This window comes from Eptatretus burgeri, chromosome 9 (genome assembly GCF_056783735.1).
Source record: "Eptatretus burgeri isolate ZD-2024b chromosome 9, Ebu_testis_v1, whole genome shotgun sequence".
NCBI classification, from domain to species: Eukaryota; Metazoa; Chordata; class Myxini; order Myxiniformes; family Myxinidae; genus Eptatretus; species Eptatretus burgeri.
This window is the reverse complement of record NC_140969.1, coordinates 104,077,534-104,098,243: the sequence shown is the minus strand read 5'-3', so window position 1 is coordinate 104,098,243 and position 20,710 is coordinate 104,077,534. Positions and strand designations below refer to the sequence as shown.

The 20,710-nt window shown below is 41.4% G+C and overlaps 2 protein-coding genes across 6 annotated transcripts in view; one reads left to right on the top strand and one right to left on the bottom strand.

The window, feature by feature from the left end:
* LOC147020813 (survival motor neuron protein 1-like) overlaps window positions 1-18,192 on the top strand; it is a 78,630-nt gene extending 60,438 nt beyond the window's left edge. For 2 of the 3 annotated variants that reach the window (XM_085896444.1, XM_085896442.1), the window contains 6 exons: window positions 4,022-4,090; window positions 6,515-6,673; window positions 11,918-12,130; window positions 14,236-14,391; window positions 14,985-15,029; window positions 17,722-18,192. In XM_085896444.1, coding sequence (XP_085752570.1) covers window positions 4,022-4,090; window positions 6,515-6,673; window positions 11,918-12,130; window positions 14,236-14,391; window positions 14,985-15,029; window positions 17,722-17,913 — 834 coding nt within the window. In that variant the 3' untranslated portion in view covers window positions 17,914-18,192. The remainder of the gene's footprint in view (window positions 1-4,021; window positions 4,091-6,514; window positions 6,674-11,917; window positions 12,131-14,235; window positions 14,392-14,984; window positions 15,030-17,721) is intronic. The other variant, XM_085896445.1, reaches the window with a different exon arrangement.
* LOC147020812 (general transcription factor IIH subunit 2-like) overlaps window positions 15,665-20,710 on the bottom strand; it is a 48,156-nt gene continuing 43,110 nt past the window's right edge. For 2 of the 3 annotated variants that reach the window (XM_085896439.1, XM_085896440.1), the window contains 2 exons: window positions 20,357-20,420; window positions 18,740-19,802 (listed from right to left, as the gene is read on the bottom strand). In XM_085896439.1, the coding sequence (XP_085752565.1) occupies window positions 19,040-19,802; window positions 20,357-20,420 (827 nt within the window). In that variant the 3' untranslated portion in view covers window positions 18,740-19,039. Of the gene's footprint in view, window positions 18,437-18,586; window positions 18,627-18,713; window positions 19,803-20,356; window positions 20,421-20,710 lie in introns of those variants that run through there. The other variant, XM_085896441.1, reaches the window with a different exon arrangement.

Here is a 20,710-nt window from a genome sequence, read left to right as displayed (position 1 = left end):
TATCAAATCACGACAGCAGATTTCACTCGATGTAGATTGTATCAGATCACCACAGCAGATTTCACTAAATGTAGATTGTATCAAATCACTGCAGCAGATTTCACTCAATGGAGATTGTATCAAATCACTGCAGCAGATTTCACTCGATGGAGATTGTATCAAATCACTACAGCAGATATCACTCGGCAGAATGTATCAAATCACTATAGCAGATATCACTCAATGTAGATTGTATTAAATCACCACAGCAGATATCACTCGATGGAGATTGTATTAAATCACCACAGCAGATTTCACTTGATGTGGATTGTATCAAATCATGACAGCAGATATCACTCGATGTAGATAGAATCAAATCACAAAAGCAGATTTCACTTCATGTCGATTGTATCAAATCACTGCAGCAGATTTCACTCAATGTAGATTGTATTAAATCACGACAGCAGATATCACTTGATGTAGATTGTATCAAATCACGATAGCAGATATCACTCAATGTAGATTGTATTAAATCACCACAGCAGATATCACTCGATGGAAATTGTATTAAATCACCACAGCAGATTTCACTCTGTGGATTGTATCAAATCATGACAGCAGATATCACTCGATGTAGATTGAATCAAATCACTATAGCAGATATCACTCAATGTAGATTGTATTAAATCACCACAGCAGATATCACTCGATGGAGATTGTATTAAATCACCACAGCAGATTTCACTCGATGTTGGATTGTATCAAATCATGACAGCAGATATCACTCGATGTAGATTGAATCAAATCACAAAAGCAGATTTCACTTCATGTCGATTGTATCAAATCACTGCAGCAGATTTCACTCAATGTAGATTGTATTAAATCACAACAGCAGATATCACTCAATGTAGATTGTATTAAATCACGACAGCAGATATCACTTGATGTAGATTGTATCAAATCACGATAGCAGATATCACTCAATGTAGATTGTATTAAATCACCACAGCAGATATCACTCGATGGAGATTGTATTAAATCACCACAGCAGATTTCACTCTGTGGATTGTATCAAATCATGACAGCAGATATCACTCGATGTAGATTGAATCAAATCACTATAGCAGATATCACTCAATGTAGATTGTATTAAATCACCACAGCAGATATCACTCAATGGAGATTGTATTAAATCACGACAGCAGATATGACTTGATGTAGATTGTATTAAATCACGACAGCAGATATCACTTGATGTAGATTGTATCAAATCACGATAGCAGATATCACTCAATGTTGATTGTATTAAATCACTACAGCAGATTTCGCTCGATGTAGATTTCACTCGATGGAGATTGTATTAAATCACCACAGCAGATATCACTCGATGGAGATTATATTAAATCACCACAGCAGATATCACTCAATGTGGATTGTATTAAATCACCACAGCAGATATCACTCGATGGAGATTGTATTAAATCACCACAGCAGATTTCACTCGATGTGGATTGTATCAAATCACGACAGCAGATATCGCTCGATGTAGATTTCACTCGATGGAGACTGTATCAAATCACTGCAGCAGATTTCACTCAATGTCGATTGTATTAAATCACTGCAGCAGATTTCATTTGATGTAGATTGGATCAAATCACAACAGCAGATATCACTCAATGTAGATTGTATTAAATCACCACAGCAGATTTCACTCGATGTTGATTGTATCAAATCACAACAGCAGATTTCACTCGATGTAGATTGTATTAAATCACTACAGCAGATATCACTCGATGCAGATTTATCAAATCGCTATAGCAGATATCACTCAATGTAGATTGTATTATATCACTTGATGTACATTGTATTAAAACACTGCAGCAGATTTCACTCAATGTAGATTGTATCAAATCACGACAGCAGATTTCACTCGATGTAGATTGTATCAGATCACCACAGCAGATTTCACCAAATGTAGATTGTATCAAATCACCGCAGCAGATTTCACTCGATGGAGATTGTATCAAATCACTACAGCAGATATCACTCGATGCAGAATGTATCAAATCACTATAGTAGATATCACTCAATGTAGATTGTATTAAATCACCACAGCAGATATCACTCGATGGAGATTGTATTAAATCACCACAGCAGATTTCACTCGATGTGGATTGTATCAAATCATGACAGCAGATATCACTCGATGTTGATTGGATCAAATCACAAAAGCAGATTTCAATCGATGTGAATTGTATCACATCACTACAGCAGATTTCACGAAATGTAGATTGTATTAAATCACTACAGCAGATATCATTCGATGTTGATTTTATCAAATCATTCCAGCAGATTTCACTCGATGTCGATTGTATCAAATCACTGCAGCAGATTTCACTAAATGTAGATTGTATTAAATCACTGCAGCAAATATCACTTGATGTACATTGTATTAAATCACTTCACCAGATTTCACTCGATGTTGATTTCACTCGATGTAGATTGTATCAAATCACTTCAGATTTCACTAAATGTAGAGTGTATGAAATCACTGCAGGAAATATCACTTGACGTACATTGTATTAAATCACTGCAGCAGATTTCACTTGATGTGCATTGTATCAAATCACTACAGCTGATATCACTCAATGTCGTTTGTATTAAATCACTCCAGCTGATATCACTCAATGCAGATTGTATTAAATCGCTGCAGAAGATTTCACTCGATGTAGTCTCAAATCACGACAGCAGTTTTCACTTGGTATAGATTGTATCAAATCACTACAGCAGATTTCACTCGAGGTGGATTGTATCAAATCACTACAGCAGATTTCACTCGATGTAGATTGTGTCAAATCACGACAGCGTATTTCACTCGTTGTAGATTGTATCAAATCACGACAGCGTATTTCACTCGATGTAGATTGTATCAAATCACTACAGCAGATTTCACTTGATATAGATTGTATCAAATCACTACAGCAGATTTCACTTGATTTAGATTTCACTCGATGTGGATTGTATTAAATCACTACAGCAGATTTCACTCGATGTAGATTGTATCAAATCACGACAGCGTATTTCACTCGATGTAGATTGCATCAGATCATGACAGCAGATTTCACTAAATGTAGATTGTATGCAATCACTGCAGGAGATTTCACTCGATGTAGATTGTTTCAAATCATACAGCAGATTTCACTAGATGTAGATTTCACTCGATGTGGATTGTATTAAATCACTGCAGCAGATTTCACTCGATGTGCAGGGTGTCCCAGAAGTCTCCATATATCGGGAAAATGAACTCTTTTGGCAAAATGTAACTTTATTTACAAAACGTTCTCTGCATGATTGCCATTTCTTTGTAAACACACACTAAGTCGTCTCTCCCACTCATGGTGAACTCGAGTCAACACATCTGGAGTTATGCAATAATTCCACTTCAAATGCATTCCTTTAAATGCTCCATGTTCTGAATCTTGTCGTGTGTGATGTGCTTGCCATGTTTCCTGTTAAAGTCGATTGCAACCTTGCGACAGCTTCCCGAATCAGCCATGAGAGTGATTTCAATACGTTCTTTTGACAAAGGCATTCTTAAAGGGAATCTGAAAAAAGAAAACAGAAGATATAAGCTATGTATGAAGAATTTCAGGAGACATTTTGCTGAAAGTGTTAATTTTCTCTATGTATGGAGACTTTTTGGACACCCTCTAGATTGTATTAAATCACCGCAGCAGATATCACTCGATATAGATTGTAGTAGATCACTGCAGCAGATTTCACTCAATTACTAATTACATCTACTTTGACACGAAAATCGAAATATTGTGCTCCATTGTGAGCGGGTGCTCTTGTCCATGGGGTCGAGTTGCAAAATGTAAATGTCAAGATACTTTTTAAAGAAAAATTTACATTGAAAAAATATTTTTAGGAACAGATCTGCTCTGAACTTCAAAATAGCTATTCTGGTGTCAAATGTACTGACATGATGGTAAATACAAGAAAGCTGAACATGTCTTTCTTTCTTTCTTTTTATATGCAGAATGACGATGACATATGGGATGACACAGCACTCATCAAAGCTTACGACAAGGCTTTGGCTTCGTTCAAGGTTGGAATATCTTCATTCTTTCTGATAAAGTACAGCAAACCCTTGCCGTTTGGTCGGGTTCATGTCTTGGAAATCCAATGAATGGCAAAGTTGTGCATGGCAAGAACTTAATTAAATGAGAAATAGGGGTTGGGGAGAGTGGGTTACAGAATGACCTCCTCCTTTTTTGTTTAGAAATAACTTTTGGCGACTAATAAATATTTAATCCTGAAAGAAAGGTATGGTCAATTAACCAAACATAAAAATAGAATTAAATGCATATAAATCATAAATTTTACATACCACATGTATGAATGAGAATGATGATCCTTTTATTTATTTATTTATTTTTAAAATTATCTTTGTAAATTTGGCTGGAAATTCCCTCCAAACTGGCTCTTGTATGACTTCTAATTTATGTATACAGCATATATTTTTATATACACTGATGAGTCAAAACATTATGACCACTGACAGGTGAAGTGAATAACATTGATTATCTTGTTACAATGGCACCTGTCGGGTGGGATATATTAGGCAGCAAGTGAACAGTCGGTTCTTGAAGTTGATGTGTTGGATGCAAGAGAAATGGACAGGAGTAAAGACCTAAGCAGCTTTGACAAGGGCCAAATTGTTATGGCCAGACGACTGGGTCAGAGCATCTTTGAAATGGCAAGGCTTGTGGGGTGCTCCCGGTCAGCAGTGGTGATTACCTACCGACAGTGATCCGAGGAGGGACAAACCACAAACCGGCGACAGGGTGTTGGGCGCCCAAGCCTCATCGATGCGCGAGGGCAACGAAGGCTCTCCCGTCTGGTTTGAACCGACAGAAAGTCTACTGTGGCACGTCACAGAAAATATTAATGGTGGTCATGGGAGGAATGTGTCACAATCCACAGTTCATCGCACCCTGCTTCGTATGGGGTTGCGTAGCCGCAGACCGGTCAGAGTGCCCATGATTACCTCTGTCCACCGTTGAAAGCACCTACAATGGGCACGTGAGCATCGGAACTGGACCTTGAAGCAGTGGAAGAAGGTCACCTGGTCTGATGAGTCCCGTTTTCTTTTAGATCACGTGGATGGCCGTGTACGTGTGCACCATTTACCTTGGGAAGTGATGGCACCAGGATGCACTGTGGGAAGACGACAAGCCGGTGGAGGGAGTGTGATGCTCTGGGCAATGTTCTTCGGGGAAACCCTGGGTCCGGCCATTCATGTGGACATCAATTTGACACGTCTCACCTACCGAAACATCGTTGCAGACTAGGTCCACCCCTTCATGGCAATGGTATTCCCTGATAGCAGTGGCCTCTTTCAGCAGGATAATGTGCCCTGCCACACTGCATAGGTTGTTCGGTAATGGTTTGAGGAACATGATGGTGTTCAGGGTGTTGCCCTGGCCTCCAAATTTTCCAGATCTCAATCCGATTGAGCATCTGTGGGATATGCTGGACCACCAAGTCCGATCCAAGGTGGCTCCACCTCGTAACTTACAGGACTTGAAGGATCTGCTGCTAATGTTTTGGTGCCAGATACCACAGGACACCTTCAGGGGTCTTGTAGAGTCCATGCCTCGGTGGGTCGGCGCTGTTTTGCTGGCACACTGAGGACCAACAGCATATTAGGCAGGTGGTCATAATGTTTTGGCTCATCAGTGTATATACAGTATATATGAAATAAATGTTCCATGAATTTGATGAAATGTGGAAATAGCCGATCGATTTGTCATCGCAGACAGGTTGGTGGTCTATGTCTTCTATGGCTTCCTTTCTAGTCTTGCACCCTCTGCTCTTTTCATGCCCCCACCCCCCCCCCCCCCAAGGTTCGTGCAGGGCTCACATGGTCCACCATCTGATGAAACTACCTAAGTCCAGGATCACTGCTCACCTCCGCTCATTTGTTCCTCCTTTTTCCACCAACGGAGCCAACTTCCATATTCTATTCAATGTCATTCTTCCCTCCAGGTCTTCAAGACAGCGGTTCACCACAATCTCAGATCTTCTCCAATCCAAAACCATGATCTTTTTTTACCCTCATTAACCTCCACCCCAATCCCTCATCCTTCCAAATTTACAGTTTTCTTCACTAAAACTGTCCTTCTGTATCCATCTTGTCCACCCTATGCATCCTCTGCTGCCCTCCATTCCTCCCCACACCCATTGTTTGTCCATCTCCCCATGTCTTGGTGTCCCCCCCCCCTCATTTTTGTCCTGTTGTGTCCTGCTGATCTGTTCAGCCTACTAATACTAGTTCTTTCATGAGCCTCAACCATGTATTAAAAAATATATTGTAATCCTAATTTGTGCAAAATTTCAGGTATTTGAGTTTTTGTTGTTGTTGTTGTTGTTGTTGTTGTTGTTTAAATGAGAACTACTATTATTACACCAAAATAAGTGATGTTCCATCGAATGTTGATTTTGAACATATTCATAATGTGCGCTGCAGAATGCTCTCAAGGCTGATGGTGGCACGAGTGAGACGGGCACTGAGCCAGAAGTTGAAGTACAGTCCTTTGAACATTCATCAACACAGAATACATACAAAAGGAAAAACAGGACCAAAAAAGCTGCACGGAAAAAGAAAATGGCTCAAGTTCAAAGCCAGGTAAACGTAATCATGTTTCCTGGCATTTAAAAACGTTTCTTTCCATTCAGGTCACTTAACCCTGGATGTGCTGCTTCGACTACCCCCACCCCTCCGCCTCTCTCTCGAACTACTACTTCCTGTTTTGCTCCTTCGAGGCTGTGGAGTCCACAGCCTTCCATACCATTGGTATGTTGCAATAGGAGGCTGAGTCTCAACGTGTTTCTTGCTCACCACAAGAACCTTCGTGGCCTTGCAGTCTTCTCTTGCCCTCACACCTCTCTACTCAACCTCGGGCCCCTTTGGTCATAGACACCCTAACATTTTACCAGAAACCCATGGCTTATTTCTCTCTCAAAGTGTATCCATATAGCTCAGCTCCAATCGTTAATTTCCCTTTTTACCTCCACCACCAAAGGTGGAAGGAAGTTGTTTTCACCCCTTTTTGTTTGTTTGTGTACAGGATATCGCTAAAGGTTGTGGACAGATTCGGATTAAACTTGGTAGATAGGTTCGGTGTGTGACAAGGACGAACTGATTAGATTTTGGTGAAGATCCGGATCCCGATCTGGCTGCTCGAATTTTATTTCAGTGATTCTTCACCATTGAGAGATGGGGCCAAAAACAATAATATAGCACGATATCTCAAAAAGTTGTGGACGGATTCAAACAAAACTTGGTGGACACGTTGGGTATGTGCAAGGACGAATTGATTCGATTTTGGTGAAGATCTGCATTTGGATCCAGATACAAGAATTATTTTATTATTCTAAGTGATTCTTCACCATTTATGGGGCCAAAAACGATATATAGCATGATATCTCAAAAATGTATTGGGCCCGATATGCTCTCGTGGATCAGACATTACGTGGCGGAGGTATGCGCTCTCTACCGAGTGCCCTTCTCGTTTAACCTGAGTTGTCTTTTGTTCTCTCCACAACTGACGATTTTACCATGTCTCAATTCCACGTTTTTAAATTCATTGTTTACTCGTTTATGCGTACTTTCCATGTTTATACATTTGCTTACTTGATTGCATTCAAACAAGAAAAAGAGCAATCAGAGATTGCAGACCCTCAACAGGACTTGTTTTGTGAGGTGTTTGTGTACGAGTGTGTTATATAATTAGACACGATTACAACGGCCACTTTTATAACTGCTGGCAGTGATGACCCCCCCCCCTTTGGACACTTGACCTGTGAATTTTTTTTTATTATTATTCAAATGAATTTAGAATGGGATTAAAAGACATTCAATTCAAATCAAATGGAAGACCAAATAGGTACAGTCCTGCATTGGAGTCATCAGAAGGAACCCGAACAAGCAAAAAGCAAAGATGAAGTCATCAGGAGAAACCGGGATAGGATTCACATTTCAGTTGCTACTCCTCCACCCTCAAACCCATCCAGACACAGCCAAGCGAGCCTTACTCAAAAAAACAAAAAAAACCCAGATCAAAAATTAAATAATTCTGGCTGCCAGACCATGTGTTTGATCAAGTTCAAATTTAAAATATTTATTCCCCATCACTAGTAGATCATAATTATGAAGTTTCATGTCGATGAAGTGGTTGCAGAGAAAAGATTATTTAATATTTTTCTTAAATCCAATATGGCAAACAAACCATGTGACCTATCAATTATTCCTTAACAAACTTGTACACCCAAGGCTTGGGGAACATTTTTGTGAAGTTTCCCCTCGATCTGTCCAGCCGTTCTCGAGAAGAAGATTTTTATAGGTTTTAGTGTAAATCCAATATGGCTGCCAAACCATTTGACCTCTGATGTCATAAGTGTGAACCTTTTGTTCCTCATCGATTGGTGGTCATACGTGTAAAATTTCGCCTCGATCTGTTCAGCCATTTCGGAGAAGATTTTTGAAGATTAAAAAAAAAACTATGGTTGCTGAATCATGTGACCGATGACAAGGAAACTAGAGGGGGAGCACTCGGTAGAGTGCAAAACCTCCGCCGCCAATAGTGCTGGGTCATTTAAGTGAACCTGATATCCTATTCATTATTGGTCAAAACGGATCAGACTCTACTGAACCACGATTGAATAAACTAAACTAGATCGACGTGCATGTAGAAATGCCAAAAAAAAAATCTAAAATTTTTTTTGAAAAAAAAGGTGCAAAATTTCTGGGTTTTTTTTCTCGAACAATTTTTTTTGGGGGGGGGGTGAAATCACTTTAAACATGTAGAAATGCAAATAAAAAATTCAAATATTTTTCAAATAAAATCGAAATTTTTTGTGAAAAAAGTTGCAAAATTATTAGTTTTTTTCTCGAACAAATTTTTTTTTTGGTTGGAAATCACTTAAAACATGTAGAAATGCAAAAACAAAAATTCAAAATTTTTTCAAAATGGCCGCCATAGCGGCCTTATTGGACTTTGGACCAAGTCCAAAATCTAATGGCATGATCCTTGGACCACACCTAATCCCCCCACCAAGTTTCGTCGAAATCCGTCGGAGGAGTTTTTCCGTAATACTGTTCACAAACAAACAAACAAACAGACAGGTGAAAACAGTAACCTCTGTCCATCTTCGATGGCGGAGGTTAACAAGGGAATCCAATACAGGTGGAGGCCATTCAGCCCATCATGCCTGCGCGAACACCACACTAATCCATCCACACAAGATCCAAGGAAGAAAATGCAAAAATGTTTTTAATGTGTTTGTTTGATTTTTGAGGTTTTTAAGTCATCTCTTCGAGCATGACCTAATAATATGGGTGTAGATGTCCTTCGATCCGTCCGTTGCGAAAATGACGATTTTCAAATTCTATCTCCTCCGCCATTTCTCAAGCGATCTTGAATTTGATTGTAGCAAATGAATCTATGGGACAATATCTAAATTGTGATCGGGCCGGATTTTCGATATTCGCTTTCCTTTTCGTGTCACGTGACTTCAAAGTTGGCAAAAAATGCGAAAATGACGATTTTCAAAATCTATCTCCTCCTACATTTCTCAAGTGATCTTGAATTTGATTGTGGCATATTAATCTATGGGACAATATCTAAATTTGGTCGGGCCGGATTTTCGATATTCGCTTTCATTTTCATGTCACGTGACTTCAAAGTTGGCAAAAAATGCGAAAATGACGATTTTCAAAATCTATCTCCTCCTACATTTCTCAAGCGATCTTGAATTTGATTGTGGCATATGAATCTATGGGACAATATCTAAATTTGGTCAGGACGGATTTTCGATATTCGCTTTCGTTTTCGTGTCACGTGACTTCAAAGTTGGCAAAAAATGCGAAAATGACGATTTTCAAAATCTTTCTCCTCCTACATTTCTCAAGCGATCTTGAATTTGATTGTGGCATAGAATCTATGGGAGAATATCTAAATTTGCTCAGGCCGGATTTTCGATATTCACTTTCCTTTTCGCGTCACGTGACTTCAAAGTTTGCACAAACTGCCCTACCTTCAGGAGGCTATATATTTTCTCGCAGAGATGACTGTCACTCCCGCACGGGGGTAATTTTTTTATATTTGTTTTTTATTTTTGTATTTTTTGTATTTTTTTTTTCTTTTCTTCCCCTCAGGGGAGGGGGCATGAGCTTGGCTAAAAACACACAACCCCCCTTGACAAGACCCCCACCAACAGCACTCCTTCACAATCACCCATCAATAGTCAAACGATATAAAAGTCTTATCAACATCCCCATACCCCTCTATCTCCATAACTTCCAGGTACCTATCTAATTCTAATTTAAACTTGTTTCCTGTCTCTGCTGCCACTACCTTTCCAGGGAGACCATTCCATACATTAACTACTCTCTGAGTGAAAGTCCCCTACCTTGCTACCATCTTAACTCTCCTCTTCTTTACTCTCAGGCTATGGCCCCTGGTACTATCACTGTCGACTCTTAAATAATTCATCTGCACTTATTTTGTCGATACCTTTCATTATCTTAAATGTACCTGAAATCAATTTTTTTGTGTGGACCATTTTATCCTGAGATGACCGTCAAAAATTTTCTCACTGATCAGATGCAGCATTCTACATATGCAATTATGACGTCATAACGAAGGCACCTATGACGTCCTAAAAAAATCACATTCCCCATGAGGAGTACTTCCCATGTGCCAAGTTTCAATTTTGTCCTTGGTGCAGTTTCAGAGATACAGAGGCTCAAAGTTTTCGGTTTTTCCAACATCGCTGCCACACCACGTGACCTACGACATAATTATCATTAAAACATTCTACATGAGTAGAATGATACTTCTATGGTGAAAATTTTGTCTCAATCTGACAAGCCGTTGCGAAGAAAAACACAAAAGTTCTATGCGGACAGACAGAAACAAACAAACGGACCCAAATGCAATACCTTTTCCTTCGGCAAGGGTAACCAGAACCAGCACCCAGTAGAGCGCATACCTCCGCCAGGCTGAACAGTTTACGTTTTGGATCCCACTGATATGCGATGACGTCATATATCTGCATCGAAGCGGCTTGTTCTTGTTACCTCCCCGACTCATCCAATCCGTCCACAATGTTTTGAAATGTTGTGCAACATATCGTGTTTGGCCCCATCTCTCAATGGTGAAGTTATTTACAAATTAAAAAAAAAACTCTTATCCGGATCCGAATCTTCACCCAAAACGAATCGATGTTTCCTTGTCACACACCCAACCGGTGCACTAAATTTCGGCCGAATCCATCCACAACTTTTTGAGATATCCTGTTCACAGACAAATAAACAGTGGTGATAACATAACCTCCGTCCCCCTTAGGTGGCAGAGATAATGAGCACATGGTTTCTCAAGAGCATGCTTTTATTACCCTCACCAAAGGAGAGGGTAATGCACTTGGGTGGGTTACGTCTGTTTGTCCACGCAGAATGTGCTAACGTAAAGCACAAACACCACTTAGTGGTAGCCAGTCGTACACGCAATTGTTTTTCAACCGAGTAACTCTAGAAAGTATGTATACTTAGAATGTGAGCACGTCTATAAAGTATGTACTCTAAAACCACACAAAACAAGTCTGGGTGAGGGTATGCAATCGTTGATTGCTCGTTTTTGTTTCTTCTTTTTGGTTACGTGAAATATTTAAAGGTTTCCATGCAGGTTTTGTATCGGTAAGTTCAGTGGTAACTCTTAACGACCTATTTCCTATCTCGAGTATGATGAGACTATTATACATTGATGCATATGGGATACTACTCTGGAATATCCAGGAGTGATAAATTTCCTTCCTTTGTGTTGTGATTTTCATTGCATTGTGACATAGTTTCTCTTTCCATCAACTGCAGTGGAAGCCAGGTAATACGTGTCGAGCAGTGTTTACGGAGGACGGCATCATCTACGACGCAATGATCCGCACCGTGGACTCAGATTCGGGTTTATGTGTGGTCGTTTATGAGGGGTATGGAAACGAGGAGCAACAGAGGTTGGTGGACCTGCTGCCACCTACTACGAGTGATTGTGATCTCGAGAAAAGCAGCCAATTTGGCATTCCGAAGCAGGTACAGATTGGGACTCGTGTATGAAGTATCACTCTGTCAGGAAAAAAAAAAACAATAATATGCTTGGCTGTGGTTCTGTAGCTTGCATGGGCCTGGCCATTTTGATGCACCCTCACTGTGTTCTTAAAGGGAATTGATCATCATGTATGATATAAATTTAATGCTCGGTAGTTGAGTAAGGCCCAAACAGGCCTTCTTATTTTAACTTTGTGACTCAGCATTGAGTTGTTGAAATGAAATGGAACATGGCTCAAACAAACTTACGAATGATAGCCATTTTGTGGAGCTTGAACTACAGATCAAGGTTTACTAATTTGGGGCATACTTATACAGTATTGCCTCATTTAGCACTGCCCCCGAGAACGCTGATTCGTTGTAGAGCTTTTTGGCCTGGAGAAAAAGGTTACAAAAAAAGAAAGGAAATGCATCACACGCAGCGCTCCCTGTTTAAACACACCCGCCACCATTGTTTACGTTCTGAGCCAATCAGGGCTGTTTACTCCACCTTCGTTTTGGAGCAGGAGCCCCTCATCCCATCCCGTGTCCCACCACTGCAATATAGGGGTCGTTGGAGTGATGGCAGTTGTTGTTTTTATTGATGTTTATACATGTCAAAAATAGGTAATTATTCTTTGATTTTTTTTGTAATACTGAAGTTATAAGAAAAAAATTTTTTTTTGTGAAATAATGTTACCATCTATTATTATTAGTGGTATTACCGATCCCCCCCCCACCCCAATGAAGTCCTCATAAACTTCTCATGTGTAAGAAATATCGCTCTCAGAACACATCTCCACATCTACAACTAGCAGTGGTACCCAGCGTTGCCGGGCAACGTCGGGTCCCTCTTCACACCCCACCCCTTGAGGGACGAATTCAATCTACAAATAAACTTTCTATCCTCCATCATATCATTTTCCCATGAGTTTGTGTGTTATAAAAAAAGGCTCCAACTATTCGTGTGTTCCTGCTGTTGCAGACATCGCTGCGTGATGACATCATGTGTAGAGACATCTTTTTTTCCTACTTCACACGGAAGCAACCACGGGATATTTTTGCTTGTAACAGTCATTGCAAGTTCTGGTGAACATTGAGTTAGAAGCGACACGTCACTGTCTCGCAGACAGAAAGTAACTGCGATTGACGTCCCACAAAGTTTTATTCTTTTATATTTTTTAAATGAAATATCACGATTTTCTTAACTTTGTGTAATATGAGAATTAACGTACGTTCATTGGGCAGTGTATATTAGACAGCTGCCATGATAGCTGCAGACAAAACATGCATAATCTCGTTTACGTTGAAATCAAAATGTTACTTTTGTTTCCTCAAAACGGTATCTTCATTTAATGATGGAAGATGCGTTGTTCAGTCTTCAAATGTACACGAGGCCTTTAAAACGATCTGAGCTACAGTACGTGGAGAGAAAAAGATGGTGGTTTCTGGATGGCTGGAGGGCATGGCCTGTAGAATGGGTGGCGCTTATGACCCACACACACAAACTCAGCTTTATATATCAGATGGCACGATGACACCTTTAAACACATTCTTGATTTTTGCTCTCTTCTCCAGGAATGCATCCTGAGTGCAAAGTGAGCTATAACTGTATACGATGTATGCTGAAGTGTTGGGATTTTGACCTTGGGATGGTTTCCAGCAGACATATAATCCTAACACTTCCTTTTGAGCTGTCTTGCCTGGGTTTAAATCTTGGCCCAGCTACAAACAGTCATCGCAGTGTTTGTTAGGCAGGGTGATTCATCAGGTGTGAGTGTGTGTGTGTGTGTGTGTGTGTGTGTGTGTGTGTGTGTGTGTGTGTGTGTGTGTGTGTGTGTGTGTGTGTGTGTGTGTGTGTGTGTGTGTGGCTGTCCCTTGGATGGACGTTTAATTTGGCATCCGGTCCGCCGACAGTTTGTGGACGTTAAAGATCCCTTAGAGACAAATTCCTGCCCTAACAACCAGTCCAGGATTATAATCAGAACCAAGAAACTGCTTTGGCAGAACCGACGCTCTGTATTGGTCCACGATGATTTTTCTGAAATGAATGTGATAACTCCTGCTATTGTTATAAAGTTTGATTTTTGGAATTGTACCCCCAACACAAGAATTGCCCATTTTCACCTGAAGAATCGGACGTGCCAGACCCAATCCCCCACGGTTCTCGTCAACGAAAGCCAACAGCTCGCCATCGTGGACCAAGTCTGAGAGGCTGGCAGTTCCCATCCCCACCACTACCTCCTCCATTCAGCTACCCTGCCATGGTGAGTTAGCAGTCATTATCTGCTGCCGATAAAAAAATTAATTTATTCATGATTGGTAATTATGATGACCATAAAAACAATGTTACCGTCAATCATCTATCCTTTCCAAAAAGGTATCAAAAATCTTAACCAACAATCATGTCTGAATGAAAACAAATACATGTTGTCCCATGACACTATGTTCGCTCGCTACCTTTCTGAAAACGCACAGAATCAGTCGCATGGGTTGCGAAGCATAATAACTACCATTCTACAAACTCTCAACGAGGGTATTCCTTTGTTTGTTTTTGAGATAGTAATAAACAACAACAAAAAAAGTTGAATAACCGAGAACCAACTTCTTAAATATGGCCATCAAGTACGGTTTGTTATGGTGGACAAGTCCATGAAGCTTATGTTTTTTTATATATATATATAAAACAAATATTTTGTGAAGGATGGCATTTAAAGGGGATATATATTGCATTTTTGAAGTTAATTCATCTGTAGAGGCAATATGGATTCCTGTTTTTACATGAATTTGAAGTTGATTGGGATCTTCCATGGACCATGATATTACAAGTTGCTCTTTCCTTTCCCCACTTGTACCGCAGCCACCACCCTGGTTCAGCTTTCCTTCTTTCGCTGGGATGCCACCGGTAAGGCAGTGCCGGAGTACCTTGGAATCCATGTATAACAAATTTTGTGGAATAATCAACACTTGAGGTGACCAGTATAATTGTCAATTTTATTTTTAACTTTTTTTTAAAAGTAGATTTTTGAACATGTAGTCGAGGCTGGTGGATGAGCGAGAACAGAACGGAGGGTTAAGGGTGAAAATAGAGGGACTTCGACAAATAAGGGTGAGGGGAGGACAAGATGGAAATGCAAGCATACTCTTAGATGGGAAAGAGGTAGGCTTGCAGGTGGGGAGGAGACGGGTTAATGGGTGGAAACCATCATGGTTTTGGATAGGGGATGATCTGAGATGGTGGTGAACAGCTGTCTTAAACACCTACAGAGGGAGGAATGAGATTGAAGAGAATGTGAAAGTTGTTGCCACAGGTGGGTGACGAGTAGCATGTCCAAGATGGAGTGACCTGGTCTGAAACGAAATTGGTGATCTGAGATGAGGTTGTTGAAGTAAAGGAATGATTTTATATCGACTGCGACGATTGAGTCCATGACTGCTGATTGGAAATAACCTGATAGTCGTGGTTAAAAATATTGGCACCCTTGAACTTTTTTTCAAATAACTCAGTGTTCTCCAAAAAAGTTGAAATTGACAAAAGTATTTATTCTCCACAATTCTTTATTTCACTGTTAATATTACAGCACCTTTGTTTTTGATTCAGAATTTAATATATCCTTTTAAATCAGAAAATAAAAAGAAATGGCACTGACAAAATTATTCATACCCTTGACTTGATATTTGGTATTACAACCTTTGGACAAAATAACTCCAGTCAAGCGCTTCCTATAGCCGGGAATGATCTTCCTACACCTCTCTACTGGTAGTTTGGCCCACTCTTCTTGAGCAAACTGCTCCAGTTCTCCCAGATTTGAAGGGTGCCTTCTCCCAACTGCTGTTTTCAGATCTCCCCACAGGTGTTCAATGGGATTTAGATCTGAACTCTATGCTGGCCACTTCAGAACAGTCCAGTGTTTTGTCTTGAACCATTCCTTGGTGCTTTTAAAAGTGTGTTTGGGGTCATTGTCCTGCTGCAAGACCCATGGCCTTCGACGGAGAGCCAGCTTTCTGACACTGGGTTGAACATTGTGCTCCAAAATGCCTCCTTGGTAATCTCCTGATTTCATGATGCCATGCACACATTCAAGGCACCCAGTGCCAGAGGCAGCACAGCAACCCCAAAACATCACTGAACCTCCTCCATGTTTGACTGTAGGGAAGGTGTTCTTTTCTTTGAAGGATTCATTTTGTTTTCTGTCAACATCCAGATGATGTGCTTTACCAAAAAGCTCTAGTTTGGTCTTATCTGTCCACAGGACATTCTCCCAGAAGGATTTGGCTTGTTCAGGTGTGTTTTGGCAAACTCAAGTTGGACTTTTTTCTGTCCCTCAGCAGTGGGGTCCTCCTGGGTCTCCACCATAGAAGCCCCTTTCATTGATTTGGTGACGGATGATGCGAGTTGAAACTATCCTACCTTGTGTCTGAAGGTCAGCTTGAATCTGTTTGGTAGTTGATTGAGGTACTTTCTCCACCGTTCAAACAATCCTTCGCTGCAATCTTCGATAAAGTTTTCTCTTGCTACCACATCCAGGGATGTTCGCTGTAGTGCCATGGACCTAAAACTTCCTGATGACATTGTGTATGGTGGATACAGGAACATCAAGGTCTCTGGAGATGGACTTGTAACCTTGAGATTGTCTGTGCTTGGTTACAATCTTGTTTCTGACCTCCTCAGACAATTCTCTGGTTTTCTTTCTTTTCTCCATGCTCATTGCGGTACACACAGTGACACAAAACAGCAGGATGACTCCTTTTCCCTTTTGGAGGACAGTATAACAGAGGTGGGAGTGAAGGGGATTTCACAGCCACAGGTATTCCTGGTGTTTGTGAGGCATAAGATCAATAAAAGGACAGTGAGAAAGACTTCTTGATGTGGAACTTCCATAATTTGTTGATTTTACACAGACAAGTTTTTTTTTTTCCTTAATTTTAAAGAAGAGGTGAATTGGTATTGACACCCTGACCAAATTCCTGCTGAAATTGGTTCCAATCCAATGGCAGACCTGGCCAGCTGGTTTGTGAAAGACGAAGGTCAAAAACCTCCCCACAGCTGACCACCATGCAAGGTGTGCTTAACTGAGGCTGTTTTAGTTGTTTACTTTAGTTGTTGCCATCACCATTAGTGACATTCACATCAACACCGAATGCAGTCCACTTGGATGTTATTTGATAATTGGGGGTATTTCATTACCAAGCCAGGTATGCACGAACCAGCAGTTTTTAAGGATATATTTTGTTGAATGTTCTCTCGACGTTGCTCCACTGCCTTGGTGCTGTAAATTGGTGACACGTCAACGTTTGCTGATCGATGTTGCCGTGCCTCCCCCTCTGCACTCCGCCACCGAGTGTAGAACAGCTTACTTTCCATTCGTTGTTGTGAGTTTGTTGTTAATTCAGTTGAAATTTCACAAGTATTCAAATTAACAGTTGCAATAAATGTTTTATAGAAAAAGAAAAAAAATGTATTCAGCAACTTCAAATACATTTATAAGAAAACATCTCCATGAATGTCAGTCACTCTTTGGAATTGTCTTACAAAACATAAAAAACTGAAATCACAAGGTCCGATCCCATCACTAAATGTGAATCTTCTTCCTCAGGTCGTCCCACCACCTCCCATCCCACCAAATGGCTCGATTGAAGGGGAGGACGAGGCCCTTGGGACCATGCTCATGTCCTGGTACATGAGTGGATATCACACTGGATACTACCTGGTAATGAACAGCAATCCTCCACACTCGGTTCCTTGTGGGGAACTATATCGATATCTTGCACCGTTGCCTCATTTGTAATCATGACCAGCCTCCTCTTTCCTGTTTACCACCCAGGGTCTTCAGCATGGTCGGCGTGGAGAGAAAGCCTATCGAGGTTTTTGCAAATGAAATGGTTCGTAAGGACTTGGAGCCTTGTCTGTGCTCAAACGGATGAAGGTAAAAAAAAAAGGCAGCCTTGAGGGTTGTTTGAGGAAGTGGTAGGTTTTTTTTTTTTTAAAGACTCGGATCTTTTGTCACGATTCAGCCACAATTGTGGTTGCTGCACTGTGAACTATTTGAATAAAAATGAAAGAAGCATTGCAGTTTTTCTTTACAAATCAAACATCCTGCATTGCTTGCAGTGATGACAGCATTAAAGCATGAAAACAATTTAATGTTGGACCAGATTATCAAGTGTGACAAATGAGAATAATATCACGTCTGTCATTGAAAAGAATTAGGATTTGGAGTGAATGCAGCCTGGGCAGCAGTGTAAACTTTCATGGATGAAGAGGTTGCAGTCAAGACAGAAGATTGCTTTGCATTCAGGACAGATGTACACCTGTGGGAAAGAGGTGGGTCACTGGATAAAACTTGCACCACATCTCTTCCCCTGGCCATGACACTTGGTCTCCATTATCTTTAACACGCCCCGCACACCTCCTTACCCCCCACCCCCACCCCCTGCGTCCCATTTGAATGAATAAATTACCTGTTGTTCCGTTAGTTGCATCTGGCATGCCTCACAAACCCTGCACACAAAAAAACAATGCTTTCATACTAAACCATGATTCTCCTCCCTCCTCCACTCAATTATACCCTGACAACTCGTTTTCTACCTGTCTCCGGAGATGTTCTGCAAAAGAGTTTCTTCAAAAGCCTCCAGTGGGAACAGGTGGTGGTACGAGCGGGCAAGATGAGGGGCAGATGCTAAAGTCAGGCCTGAAAATAATATAATTAATGTGCCAGGGATAGGCTTGTTCTCAAACCAAAAGTCCCATGAATAACACCACCATTCTCTCCACTTTTTACAGCGAGAGAGCGAGCAGCAGAGAGTGAGAGCAGGAAAGCAGGAGAGAGAGAAGGAGAGACAAAGAGAGCAGGAGAGCGAGAGAGCAGGAAAGCAGGGGAGAGAGGGAGCAGGAAAGCAGGAGAGAGAGGGAGATCAGGAGGGAGAGAGAGAGGGAGAGAGAGCAGGAGGGAGAGCAAGCGAAGGAGAGAGAGCAGGAGGGAGAGCAAGCGAAGGAGAGAGAGAGAGAGAGAGCAAGAGAGAGAGAGCAGGAGAGAGAGAGCAGGAGAGAGAGAGCAGGAGAGAGAGAGAGCAGGCGCAGGGGGGGGGGAGCAGGAGAGACAGAGAGCAGGAGAGACAGAGAGGAAGAGAGAGAGAGAGAGAGAGAGAGCGCGCAGGAGAGCAAGCGCAGGAGAGCAGGGCCGAGAGCAAGCGCAGGAGAGAGAGAGTAGGAGAGAGAGTGAGCAGGAGAGAGAACGAGAGAGAGCGGGAGAGAGAGAGATGGAGAGCAAGAGCGAGAGAGAGCAGGAAAGCAAGAGAGGGAGAGAGAGAGGGGGGGAGCGCAGGAGAGAGAGAGCAGGAGGGAAAGCAAGTGCAGGAGAGGGAGGGAGAGAGAGAGATTGAGCAGGAGAGAGAGCACACAGGATAGAGAGAGAGCAGGAGAGAGAAGGAGAGAGAGAGCAGGAGAGTGAGCAGGAAAGCAGCGGAGAGAGAGCAGGAAAGCAGGAGAGAAAGAACGGGAGAGAGAGAGAGCACGCAGGAGAGACAGAGAGAGCAGGAGAGCGAGAGAGAGCGATATGCAGTTGCAGACTCACCACAGATCTTGCACTCAACAGGAAGTTGCCCATATTTTGCCCAGCATTGTGGGCAAAAGTATCCACCAAGAGTTAGGCTGACATCACCTTGGCTCTCCAACTGCCTGCCAGGCAAGGATGTACAGGAAGTCGGTGAAACGTTCTCAATCAAAACATGAACTTGATCGTAAGTGTCAGGATTCAGGATAACTGGATTGCTTACTCATTCAGTTGTGGTTCAAATCTCACCCAAAGGTAAATACCTGTTGGTTTTTTTTCAACCATTGATTGTGCATCAAAGGTTGTCATTTTTCAGGGTGATCAACGCATTTCCAATAAAGAGAAGTCCCAGTTTCCCAGCACTGTTCTCTGCTTTGAAATTTGTTTTTAAAGGGCTTAAGATATTACACAAAACTATCAAACAACAAGCATTCAAATGCTTTGTCTAATCCTTGTAACAAACGTAACGTAACGTGAAGGAATCCTCAATACGTCATGTTTAAAATCTACACGGACGTGTCCCAGAAGTTTGAGGTTGTTGTTCGACAGCCCAGGAAAACTCGCTTGGAAATTCAAGAGTGCTCTCAGTTCGGCAGATATGTGGACAGGACTGGATGAAGAGGTTCCAATCAAAACTTCACAATACAATCTTTGAACACAGTAGTCCCATAAGACTCACGCCATATTGAAGGATGGCTTGTCAGCACCGTCTCCGATGGTGCCCCCAGAGAACTGTGGGAACCCTGGCGAGGTGAAAAACGGGGAGCGAGAGATGTGGAAGATGATTGGGACGAGAGAAGAAATATTAGATACTCCGTGCCTTGTGAAGCCAAATGCCAATCAGATCGGCACTGGATCAATTTCATCTTTGAACGATCAAGACCAAATCAATATCAATACAAGGAGCATGTTAATATTACAAAAGGTATGTCAAAGGATTTCCTTTCTGTTGCAATATGGACACTACTTCACACTCGATGACTGGAGAGCCGATAAACCTGTGAACATCATTATTCCCCAGTTCCACACCTGC